Here is a 13,250-nt window from a genome sequence, read left to right as displayed (position 1 = left end):
GTTGCTGCAAATGGCTTTATTTCATTTTTAAAAATAAATAAATTTATTTATTTATTTATGGCTGCGTTGGGTCTTTGTTGCTATGTGCAGGCTTTCTCTAGTTGCGGCGAGCGGGGGCTACTCTTGGTTGCAGAACACAGGCTTCTCATTGTGGTGGCTTCTCTTGTTGTGGAGCACGGGCTCTAGGTGCGCGGGCTTCAGTAGTTGTGGCGTGTGGGCTCAGTAGTTGTGGCACACAGGCTTAGTTGCTCCGCAGCATGTGGGATCTTCCTGGACCAGGGCTCGAACCTGTGTCCCCCACATCAGCAGGCGGATTCTTAACCACTGCACCACCTATTTCATTCTTTTTATGGCTGAGTAGTATTCCATTGTGTATATATATATATATATATATATATATATATATATATATATATATCACATCTTCTTTATCCAGTCATCTGTCCATGGACATTTAGGTTGTTCCCGTGTCTTGGCTATCGTGAATAGTGCTGCTGTGAACATAGGGATGCGTGTATCTTTTTGAATTATAGTTTTGTCTGGATATATGCCTAGGAGTGGGATTGCTGGATCATATGGCAACTCTGTTTTTAGGTTTTTTTTTTTTTGCGGTACGCAGGCCTCTCACTGTTGTGGCCTCTCCTGTAGCGGAGTACAGGCTCCGGACGCGCAGGCTCAGCGGCCATGGCTCACGGGCCCAGCCGCTCCGGGGCATGTGGGATCTTCCCAGACCAGGGCACGAACCTGCGTCCCCTGCATCGGCAGGCGGACTCTCAACCACTGCGCCACCAGGGAAGCCCTGTTTTTAGTTTTTTGAGGAAGCTTCACACTGTTCTCCATAATGGCTGCACCAGTTTACATTCCCACCAACAGTGTAGGAGGATTCCCTTTTCTCCACACTCTCTTCAGCATTTGTTATTTGTAGATTTTTTTTTTTTTTTTTTTTTTCGGTACACGGGCCTCTCACTGTTGTGGCCTCTCCCATTGCGGAGCACAGGCTCCGGACGCGCAGGCTCAGCGGCCGTAGCACACGGGCCTAGCCGCTCTGCGGCATATGGGATCTTCCCGGACCGGGGCACGAACCCGTGTCCCCTGCATCAGCAGGCAGACTCTCAACCACTGCGCCACCAGGGAGGCCCTGTAGATTTTCTTTATGATGGCCATTCTGACCTGTGTGAGGTGGTACCTCATTGTAGTTTTGATTTGCATTTCCCCAGTAATTAGCGATTTTCATGAGCCTGTTGGCCATCTGTATGTCTTCTCTGGAGAAATGTCTATTTAGGTCTTCTGCCCATTTTTCGATTGGGTTGTTTGTTTTTTCGTTGTTGAGTTGTATGAGCTGTTTGTATATTTTAGAAATTAAGCCATTTTTGGTCACATTATTTGCAAATATTTTCTCCCAGTCTGTAGGTTGTGAAAAGACTTGCTTTTTAACCTGTCTTCTTCCTTTCCCAGTGCTCCTGAAGTTCCGCACAGATAAAGGAAGAGATCCTAATTCTGATACCTTCGGGGAAGATTCTGAGTTATTGCTCCAGATTCGAAACGATGTGCTTGACTCCCTGGGTGTTAATCCTGACCTGCTTCCTGAAGACTTTGTCAGGTTGGTCTCAGTACTTATCACAGTTTAGCCTAGATTGATAAATGTCTGTTTTCAGTATTTGCCTTAATTTGGGGAGATGCTTTATTAAGACCGAAAGCCCTGAGGAGAGCCTCCTTTGCCACATTCTGCCACCTCCTGTGGCCCTCTGTCCTTCTGTTGGTATAACAGCAGCATATGAAAAATCGAGGTGACCTTGTATGTGTGCAGGTATAACTGCACGACAAATGGAGTGGCGGGGTCAGAAGAATGGGTTTATCATTTGGTAGATATTGCCCCATTGCCCTCCACTGACGACCTATCAGTTTATGCCCTCAGCAGCAAAGGCATCCCTGTCCCAGTGTCCTCGCCCTTAGGTGCTGGGATGCTTTCACCTTAGGCGACCAGTCTTTTGCTCTTATACACAGTCAGGTTTAGGATTTGATTGGATCGGTCCAAAGGGAGACTGGGTCAGGAACCCCTTCCAAGGAGTTCTGGGGTCATCTCATTACTCTCACTCTCTTTCGGTGTATTTGGGGGACTCCCTAAACTGCTTTGCTGTGCTCCAGCTTGTACAGTAATAATGATGGCTAGAATTTACTGAGCAGCTGTTATAATACCAGGCATTGTGGTAGTTGTTTTCTGTACATGCTCTCTCTTGACAACAGCCCATTTTATAGGAGAAGAAAAGTTAATTTAGAGCTCAGAGAAGTTCAGTGACTATGAGGTTATACAGCTAATAACAACAGCACCACGTATTGAAGACTTTCTGTGCTTTACCAACACGGCCATGTTTAATTGTTACAATAATCCTCGAAGTGTGTATTATTATTTTCTTCTCAGTTAAATGAAGAAACTGAGACTCAGAAAGATAGTCACTTGTCCAAGGTTTTAGTAAGTAGCCAACCAAGATCTCACCACACTGCTAATCGCTGGTAACAGCACAGTACCTTGGTTCCTTTTCAGCAATAAAGTGAATCGGAGTCCCTTCGTTCCCTCGTCCTTTCCTTCTTCACTCGTGGCTGGGATCCTCACTTAGACACTAGCAAACCTCAGCCGATTTAAGACCGGCAGTGGGCTTTGAATCCCCTGCCGGGCCCTCAGCCAGAAAGAGGCAGCTGTCTACAAGGTGCTTTTGTAAATTAGCACTGGGAGGTTGGGGCTGATGACACTGCAGGCTGGGATGGGGTCCCTGTTTCGGGCTAACAGCAGGCACACTTCTCTTAGTGGAGGAGCAAGTGGTGCCTGCTCTGCCCTTCGTGGCAGGAGGCGGGCAGGCTCTGCAGGGCTCCAGATTCAGTAGACGTAGCCAGGCCGCAGGGCCACCGAGCACACCCAGTGCCGCGTGCCGGGCCTGAGCGTGCCGCCGAGTGACTGATTTGGGTGTTTAGAGTGACGAACGGCCTGCCTCTGCATCGCCAGCCAGTGGCAGAGGCCCCGCTTCCCAGAGGGAGAAAGCCACAGCCTAACTGCTAACAGCCGGACTAGCTGCCGACTAGTTTCCTCTCCAAAGTGTGTCCCCCCTACCCCTTTGCAGAAACCACTTTCCCGTGACTACGCCTCGTGTGCTCAGGCGCTCCCTCTCTATTGCCTTTTAAGTAAGAGGTGGTTGACGGCCTCTCGAAGTCCGTCTGTGGCTGGTGGAGATGAGGCTGGTGGAGATGGGATAGGGATGCGGCAAGGAAATGAGCCGCCGTCTGGCAGCTGAGCTACCCTCACAAATTACCCACTGCCAGCTCCGAGCAGGGTGTGCTAACTTGAGTAGGGAAAGCTGTGCCCAAGTCTCCATTTCCCTCATCTGTCTGTGATCTGCTTGTCCTGTCCCTTCATGTTATGTTATTTATTCTCTTTTCAGAGAGCTTTATTGCTTTTCTGATTATGAAAGTAACAGATGCCCATTGCCAGCAAATATAAAAGGGAAGAAAAGGATCATCCATAGTCCTCCCAGTGAGAAGTGGCCACTGCTAACTTGGGGTTTAATTTGGGGGTTTAGCCTCACAGACATCAGTATGTGTATTTATTCAGGTTTTTTCTCTTTTTAAATATCAAGATGAGATTGTACTTTTCATGTGATAGCCTTCTTTTTCCAGCATATCATGGGCTTGTTTGTGTCACAAATACAGATCCATAACTTCACTTGTGCTGCCTGATGTTTCATTGTCTGCCGTATGGTTATTTATTTAGCCATTACCTTATTGGTGGCTATGTGAGTTATTTATAGTTTTTCACTATTATAAACACTTATGATGAACATTCATAATTTGTACGTGTAATATAACTTTTACCGTTTTAAAAAATTTTTTTTATTGTGGTGAAATACACACAACATAAATTATGCCATTTTAACCATTCGTAAAGGGACAGGCCAGTGGCATTAAGTACATTCACATTGTTGTGTGCCTGTCACTATTATCCATCTCCAGTACTTTTTCATCATCCCAGACTGAAACTCTGTCCCTGTCAAACACTAACTTCCCATTGTGCTGTCCCAGCCCCTGGTAACCTCTATTCTACTTTCTGTCTCTATGAATTTGATTGTTCTACGTATCTTGTATAAGTGGAATTATACAATATTTGTCCTTTTGTGAACTTACTGGTTTTTAAGTTTCAGAGATAATATATATATATATTATGGAAAAATCAGATCGTGTGGAATAAATTCAAAGATGAAAATGAGGAGGAGTGGAGGCACAGACTATTGGGTATGAGACAGGCTCCAGGATGTATTGTACAACACGGGGAATATAGCCAGTATTTATTTATTTTTTTTGGCTGCACCATGTATAGCTAATATTTTATAATAACTGAATGGAAAGTAACCTTTAAAAATTTTATAAAAGTTATAAAAAACAATTTAAAAAGAGGAAAATGAAAATTACTCATAATTCCATTAACCAGAGAAAATCACTGAATTTGTTATCATATTTTCTTATATATTTTCTATCAGAGAATATGTAAAATCAAAAAAATCCTTTGTAGATTAAAAAAAACATACTCATTGTTAGTAAGCATGATGGGAAAAGGTCCCTTCTTAACCTTTTAAGGAGGCAGTTTGGAAATAAGTATCGAGAGTCATTTAAGTGTTCCCTCTTTAGCCCAGTAATTCTGCTCCTTGATAATGAGACTATACCCGAAAGAAATAATGTGAGCAAATACTTATGTACAGAAGATATTCATTATCATATTTATAAGAAAGAGAAATTGGAAAGGCATTAGAGAGTTAATATTACAGAGCAAATGCAAATACACAGATTAAAAATGATATGAAAAATGTCAAGCATACAGAAAAACGGAAAGAATAGTGAACAGTAGTAAACATCTATATACCACTCAGTTAGATTCAGTTGTTAATATTTTGTTTTTTCATTTTGGGGAGGGGGCAGAATGATGACATGATGCTTAAGAATGCATCAGAGTTCACCTGTTGCATTTGGTTCTGTGCTTCTTTTAATCCGGAAGTTGGCAAACTGTGGCTTGCCACCTGCTTTTGTAAATAAAGTTTTATTCCACACCTCATTTGTGTATTATTTGTGACAGCTTTTGTAGAGTTTTTACAAAGAGTTTAAACAGAGACCATATGGCCTATAAAGCCAAAAAATTATTTGGCTTTAAAGCAGAATGTTAATGTCTGGTTCTTTACAAAGAAAGTTTTCCAACTCCTGATCTAGAACAGTTTACCGCCTTTTTTTTTTTTTTTTTAGGAGTCCAGGCCAGTTATATTTGTAGAATATCCCATATTCTGAACTTGTCTGATTATGTCTTGAGATGATGCTTGTTTTTGTCTTGTTTAGTTTTTATTATTTAGACTTATACAGTGAAATTTGTTCTTGTTTCCTCATGGTGTTTTGGTTTTATTTTTTTAATTTACATACAGTCAAATTTATTCTTTTTTGTTATGCAGTTCTGTGAGTTATTTGTTTTAAAGTTCCATAAAATTTTATGAAGACACAGAGTTGCGTAACTACCACTACAAACAAGATACAGGAAAGTTTTCACACACACACACACACACACACACACTCTCTCTCTCTCTCTCTCTCTCTCTCTCTCTCTCTCTCTCTCTGCCAAATTCCCTCATGCTGCCTTGGAGTAATCAGTCCCTTCCCTACCTGCAATCACTGACCTGTTCTCTGTCCCTGTAGTTCTGCCTTTTTCAATAGAATCATACAGCATGTGTAGTCTTTTCAAGTCTGGCATCTTTCCCTTAGCCTAATACCTTTGAGATTCATCCACGTTGTACGAATCGATAGCTCATTTCTTCTTATTGTGAGTAGTAGTCCACTGTATGGATGTACCACAGTTGATGCACCAGATGAAGGACATTTGGGTTGTCCCCAGTTTTTGGCAATTATGAGTAAAGCCACTATAAACATTCATGTGTTTTAATGTGAACATAAGTTTTCATTTCTCTTGGATATGTATACCAAAGGGTGGAATTGATGGCTCATATGGTAACTGTTTAACAATTTGAACTCTCTTTCACAGTGGGCACACCACTTTACTATCCCACCAGCACTTTATCCAGATTCCAGTTTCTCCACATCCTTGCCGATAAGTGTTATTGTCTGTCTGTTTCAGTGTTAGTGGGTAATAAGTTGCATCTCACTGTGGTTTTGATTTGCATTTCCCTAATGACTAATGATGTAGAGCATCTTTTCATGTGCCTACTGGCCATTTGTGTATGTTTTTAGAGAAATGTCTATTTAGATCATTTGCCCATTCTTAAATTGGGTTATCTTTTTATTGTTAAATTGTAAGGGGTCCCTGGATACAAGTCCTTTTGTCAGATACATGATTTGTAAAAATTTTCTCCCATTCTGTGGATTGTCTGTTCACTTTCCTGATAGTATCCTTTGAAGTAGAAATGTTTAAATTTTATGAAATATAATTTATCTTTTTTCCCCCCATTTTTACATGTATGTTCCCGTCTGAAGAGTTTTACAGTTTTAGCTTTTGCATATAGGTCTGTGATCCATTTTTGTGTGTGTGTGTGTGATCCATTTTTGAATTAACCTTTGTACATGATGTGAAGTAGGGGTCCACATTAATTCTTTTGCCTTTAGAGACCCAGTTGTCCCAGTAACATTTGGAGAGTATTGCCATCTTAACAATATTAAGTCTTCTGATCCATAAGCCTGGGGATATCTTTCCATTTATTTAGGTCTTTTATTTCTTTCAACAATGTTTTATAGTCTTCAGAGTATAAGTTTTACACATTTATTGTTAAATTTATTCTGAAATATTTTATTCTGTTGGATGCTATTGTAAATCAAATTCTTAATTTCATTTTAAGGATGTTCATTGCTCATGTATAGAAATAGATTGATTTTTGTATGTTAATCTTGTCTTCTGCAGCCTTGCTGAATTTAATAGTTCAAATAATTTTTCTGTGGTTTCCTTAGAATTTTCTGTATACCAGATCATGTCATCTATGAATATATATATTACTTCTTCTTTCCAGTCTGGATGCCCCTTATTTCTTTTTCCTTCCTTCCTTAAATGCCCTGGCTAGAATCTCCAGCACAATGTTGAATAGAAGTGGTGATAGCAGACATCCTTGTTTTGTTCCTGATCTTTCAGTCTTTTGCCATTAAGTAAGATGTTAGCTGTGGATTTTTCGTAGACGCCCTTTATCAGTTTAAAGAAATTTCCTTCTCTTCCCAGTTTGTTGAGTGTTTTTATCTTGAAGAGGTGCTGGATTGTGTCTCATGCTTTTTCTGTGTCTGTTGAAGTGATCATGTGTCTATATGTTGCTGGTTTGGTTTGCTGGCATTTTGTTAAGATGATTTTTAAAAAGCAGAGTGTTAAATTTGTATAGTACGATCACATAGAATGTAGGTGAATTTTTTTTTTTTTTTTCTTTTTTCGGTACATGGGCCTCTCACTGCTGTGGCCTCTCCCGTTGCGGAGCACAGGCTCCGGACGCGCAGGCCCAGCGGCCACGGCCCACAGGCCCAGCCGCTCCGCGGCATGTGGGATCTTCCCGGACCGGGGCATGAACCCGTGTCCCCTGCATCAGCAGGCAGACTCTCAACCACTGCGCCACCAGGGAAGCCCTGTGAGTTTTTTTTTAAAGGAAAGATATTCCCACATTTGACTGTCTTTGAGTAGTAGAATTATGGTGACTAGTTTCGCTTTGGCATAGTTCTCTGTGTATTTTATAGTTCTGCAGTGGACCTTGTTACACGGGAGGAAGAGCTGCCTCTGTGGATGGACAGATGGGAGTGCTGGGCCCGGCCAGGGGGTGAGGAGATGGGCATCCCCAAGCACAGTTGATGTGAGCTGAATGGGTATAGCCTTTCTGGAGGGCATTTTGGCACAATGTGTCAGGACTCAACAATTCTGTATTTTGGAATTTGCCATAAGGAATTGTTTGGACACCACTGCCAAGATGTATGGTCACAATGTTGAACTGCTTAAATATCCATCAGTAGGTTACAGGGCACAATGAGTAACAGCGGCTATGACTTGGGTTTTAAATTATGTATGTTTAGATATGTGTAGGTTACAGGGCACAATGAGTAACAGCGGCTATGACTTGGGTTTTAAATTATGTATGTTTAGATATGTGCCCTTTTAAAAATGCCTAGAAGGGTGTGTACCAAACCAAGAAGACGGGAGGTGGTCTCCTCGTGGTAGGGTTCCGTAGGGAAGCTTTCCTCTTAACTTGCCTGCACCTCAATTTGCTCATTTAAAAAACCCCTTTGTGTTCAGGGATGGGAACTGGCGAGGCATGCTTCCTCTGGGGAGGTGGGGGGAGAAGGCGTTTGGCTGTCCAGGATGGGTAATTGGGGCAGGTGACAATATTAGCTAAAATTTCTCCTCTGGATACCCATCCTGGCCCAGAAGGGTGGGTAGCTATGTGGGTAGTGAAGGCTCTTTTCTGCTCCCGTGCTTTAATCTCGGGCCCCAACTTTCCTGTGCCTTCTGCATGTTAACACAGGCCTGCTCCTGACATCTGTCTGGGAAGAGCATATAGAACCCACTGCCCATGTGGGTCAGGAGAGAATTGCGAGAATGTGACCAGGGCACTGAAACATCTGATATTTGTAGGACTTTATTTTTAGGACGCACAGATATAGCCTTTCCTTTAACTTAAAAAAAAAAAAAAAAAAAAAAGTTGTGAAACAATTCTTGCCTGCCAAGGTTCAGAGGTCATTCCCAGCCACCTACTAACCTGGATCAGATTTAATTTTCACACCTAGTTGCCAGCATTCGCATTGCTGTCTGAATTGACTCCTCCCGGTAGGAGATGTTTTCATTCAGGTGAACCTACTACTGACCTTTTCCAGATGTCCTTACCAGCCTCCCTGTTCCTCAGTGCGCCATTTCATTTGTCTTCTCTTTTAGGTACTGCTTCTCTGAGATGGCCCCAGTGTGTGCAGTGGTTGGAGGGATCCTGGCCCAGGAAATTGTGAAGGTAAAAAGTCACTGTGGCATAGAAAATCGCTGACCCTCCGCACCATGACCTTGGATGTGCCAACAGAGAGAACCCAGGACTGTCTTAGAGAGCTGCCTGGTTTCTCTGACTCCACTCACCCTGTCTCCTGCCCTCCACATTCTCTTCCTTCCTTCCTTTTTCCACCCCATCCTCTTCTCTCCAGCCCATCTAGGTGGGCCTGCGGCAAATGATCTTTGAGTGCCTGCCTACTCAGAGCTGGACAAAGAGCCCGTGAGGTGCTGCCCACCGTCCCCTGACTATACCAGCCAGTCATCTGGCACTTATGATATTTGTCAGGTATTCTGCCTTTGCAGCTCTATGAAATGGGCACTGTCCTGACCCCCATTTAAGGGGTGACACCGAGGCCCAGAGAAGGGATTCCATGACCCGTGCTTCTCCACCTCTGCCTCACGGTTTCCCTCCACACATGGCCATGGTGTCAAAGCACCCTCTTGTTACTGCACACACCATAGGCGTGTATAGAGCAGGGGGAGATCAGTACCAGTGGAGCCTGTGCAGTGTGCCAGGAGCCCCCAAGGCTCTATCCAGGGTGACCTGTGCCCACATTAGGCAGGTGTCGTTGTCCCTCTCAGAAGGGAAGCATTTCATGTAGGGTCATGGGGTAACCAAGTAACTAGCACAGCCTTTTGAGTCTCTTCTGGAACGTTTGAGTTGCCAGAACTATAGCATACCCCCAAATGTATTTTACTTTCTTTGGGGACTTTTGATCTTTGCCCAAAGATATTGAATTTGCCTTTTGCAGGTTCTTAACTGCTTTAGTGGACTTGCAGTGATGGGGTGTCCTTTTCTTTCATGGGGCAGAGTCGTGCCTGGTCAAATAATTCTCCACGTCCATTTACATGTCAGGTTTGAGCTTAGGAGGACGATTTGGAGACCAGCTCTCACTACTTTGTCCTGCTCTGGAAACATTTGACTCAATTTGATGGTCCCACCATCCTCTCAAGGCCTTTTTTTTCTCTCTTCTTTCCTGATCCTTCTCTGTGGATCAGTTGTTTCCCTAAATCTAACTTTCTAAGTCATAGGCAGTAGGGGTGAGCACCGAGGAGGTACAGTGGAGAAGAGGAGAAGCATGGGATGCTGTGCCTGCTTTCTCGCTCATGCCTTCTGCTTAACCCAGACTGATAAAAAAGTTCAGCTGTGTCCCCAGTCTGAGAAGTTGGCTGCCCAGAGGACTGTGTTGAGAAGGATTCTGAGGCTGCCTATAGAGTCTTGGCAGGAAAGAGTACAGTGAAAAATAAGGGGGGGAATGGGAACATAATATATTTTTTGTAGCCTACAGTGACGACAACAATAGTAGATATTTATTGAAAGCTCATACGTACCTACTGCACAGAGACCATGTTCCCTACGTGGGTAGACTCATTTGATCCTTACAACAACCCAAGAGGTAGGAGCTGGTGATCCCTCCTGTATGAAGAAGGCACTGAGGTGCAGAGAAGCGGCGAAGCCAGGACTCGAGCTCCTGCCATGTGGTTTCTGAGCCTGTGCTCTGCCATCAGGCCTCAGGTGCCCTTCCTAAAGGCCCTCCCGTCCGGCAGGGCTCTGTGTGGACCCGAGGCCACCATCCTTGCACCCTTAGCCTCACCTCCATACCTCCCATTGAGAAGCTGCTCCCTGAGTTTTTCATGTGGGATGGAGATTGTGGGTCAGGCAGGTGGCCCTGACCCCATTGTGTGCAGGGGCTTCTCTGCATCCCAGTCCTAACCTCTAGTGCAGCCCCCTCCTTCCTGCCTGCAGGGGACAGCTGTTGCCCAGCATCTTGTTTCTGTTTATCCCAGATAGCCAGAGTACTCTGCATTCTTGGTTGCTGGGTGTGTTTGGAATCTCCTCCTACCCCCATCTTGCTTGGGAAGCACTTTACCTTTTGCCCCATGTTCACCCCATGCCCTGCTGTCTTGTCCCCACCACTCCCCCTTACTTAACACCCTTTCAGCTTTGGCCAGCTGGCGGTAAAGGCCTGCAATCTGAGGGCCGTGGACCTCCCCCTTTTCCCTGGTGGGACCATCTGACCACCCGTAAAAAGTAAACATTGGAAGATGGGGGGGCAAATGTATAAGTCTGTTTCCTTGGAATCATCTTTGTTTCCCTCCTTCCTTGCATCATTCCAGACACCACATGTTCTATCCATGATCCATGTCCTCTGTCATGTCCCGCTTCCTTGGGTTTAATCATCCTCCTTTTCTCTCCCCACTGTCCGCGGTCGGTCTCCCCACCTAGAGTACTAGAGGTGAGAGTGACAGCAGCAGCCTTATCAGGCTCCACGTGAAAACGCCTTGTAGCATCTCCTGGAACTCGGGTTCTCGGGCCTAAGATCCACCTGTGGGCTCTTGGGCCCTTCCCCCTGGCTGAGTGCTTGGGGCCTCAGCTATTGGGAAAGGACCTCTGGCCCCCGTTAGTCATAGCAGCTCCCAGTTATTGAGAATTTACTACATGCCCGACACGTTACAAGCTTGATCGCATTTCCTACTCACCAGGGGCCCTAGCAGGCAGGGGCCATTTATTTGCCATTTCATATGCCAGCCCAGAGAAGCAAACCTCTGATCCAAGCCCCAGGCAGGGAGGGACTTCAGAATCCTTAATATCTAGCACAATACCTGACACAGAGTAGATGCTCAATACATTTTCCTCAGAAGAATGGTTATTTCCGGAATAACCACTTGGAATAGGTATAATTGTTTCCATTTTACAGATGAGAAAGTGGGTTGGGATTGGCACTCAGTCCAAGGAGGAGAGGTTTGGGATGTTTAGAGCACACTCCCAACCTTGTAAAGGAGGTCCTGCCTTAGGGATGACAGCATGGTGCTCCCGGAAACTGACACCCTGCCTAGCAGTCTGCGTAGGTGATGCCTTCCTCTTTAAACAGTAACCCTTCTTGCGTTGAAAATGTCCACTATCGCCTATGGACCTTTCCCAGTACACACAGGTACACACATGATTCAGCATGTAATTTCAGGGACTCTTAACTGCATCTCTAACAGTGCTGTGAACTTCTGTTAACCCCACGAGATAATCATCATTTTCATGGCTGACTGGTATGTCCCAGGCCCTCTGGACCCCAGCCCTGTCCTGTCCTGTGGAGGGCAGGCAGCACTGCCTTCTCGTGGAAGCACCGCTTCTGCATCAGTGAGTGTCCCCCTAGGTGATGGAGGCTGCAGCCTCAGACGTGTTGGAATGAATCAGTGCCTTTCTCAGTTGAATAGTCATGAATAATTATTACTGCCGTTAGCCAAGCGGTGCTTCTCCATGTTAGGCATTGTTTTAGATATTTGAGGTACAGCATCTTTTTTAATCCCTAGGATAAAACATTTGTTATTTTCATTTTACATGGGGAAAGTAAAGGTCAGAGAGGCTAAATGATCTGCTCAAGGACACACAGCTGGTAAGGGACAGAGCAAAGGGACATGACAATTACAATCAGAAATGTTTCCCAACATAGCCAGATAGCCCCTGGGGAGCAAAATCAACGTCTCTTGCGAACCACTGCCCACGTTGCTTTTAGAAGATTTCAGTTTGGGGGTTTATTCTCTTTTCTCCATTTTATCCCTTTTAAAGCACTTGAGCTGAACCCTCTTCTTGTTTTGCTCCCCAGGCCCTGTCTCAAAGGGACCCTCCTCACAACAACTTCTTCTTCTTTGATGGCATGAAGGGGAACGGGATTGTGGAGTGCCTTGGCCCCAAGTGAACCCAAGACTTGGCAGCCCTGGTGATGCTGCCCTGCGGCATGCCCACATGTGATCCCTGTCCCCTTCCCCCGTGAAGGCCCTCTCCAGGCGAGGGAAAAGTGAAGTCATTGAACCAATACAAACCATTTCCTGTGAGCAGTGAGGTCATACAGATGTGCTGCTTCTAAGCACCAGTGGCTGCTAAGCAAGGGGCGTAGGTCCTGGCTGTCGCCGTTCCCGTCCCAGGCCTGCGCGGCCAGCACCGGACAGCCCCCTCTGACTCCTCGTCGCGGCGTCACCAGTCCCCACCGCCAGGAACCAGCACGCCTTGTTGCTTAGGAGCCTCTTGCCATCTTCTTGGCCTTAGTCCCCGCCTGATGTCACACAGAGAGGAGCATGACTTCAGGTGGGGAGTAAGGCCTAGGACTGATGAAACACTAGTGGAACCACAGTTCCAAATGCAGACAGGTGCCCTTAGAGAGGATAAAACATGGCAGGCGGAATGTATTTCCTCCAAAGTTTGAGACTCTGAAAAACAACAGGTGGCATC

At 45.0% G+C, this 13,250-nt stretch overlaps 1 protein-coding gene across 3 annotated transcripts in view; it reads left to right on the top strand.

The window, feature by feature from the left end:
- The window catches only part of SAE1 (SUMO1 activating enzyme subunit 1), a 72,962-nt gene extending 60,242 nt beyond the window's left edge, over window positions 1–12,720 (top strand). The window contains exons 7-9 of one of the 3 annotated variants that reach the window (XM_065899148.1): window positions 1,456–1,600; window positions 8,927–8,996; window positions 12,628–12,720. In XM_065899148.1, coding sequence (XP_065755220.1) covers window positions 1,456–1,600; window positions 8,927–8,996; window positions 12,628–12,720 — 308 coding nt within the window. Of the gene's footprint in view, window positions 1–1,455; window positions 1,601–8,926; window positions 8,997–12,627 lie in introns of those variants that run through there. The other 2 variants (XM_065899150.1, XM_065899149.1) reach the window with 2 other exon arrangements.
- The last annotated feature ends 530 nt before the right edge of the window (window positions 12,721–13,250 follow it).

Source organism: Phocoena phocoena, chromosome 20 (genome assembly GCF_963924675.1).
Source record: "Phocoena phocoena chromosome 20, mPhoPho1.1, whole genome shotgun sequence".
Classification (NCBI taxonomy): domain Eukaryota; kingdom Metazoa; phylum Chordata; class Mammalia; order Artiodactyla; family Phocoenidae; genus Phocoena; species Phocoena phocoena.
The sequence above is the reverse complement of the archived record's forward strand: the minus strand, read 5'-3'. Positions and strand labels throughout refer to the sequence as shown.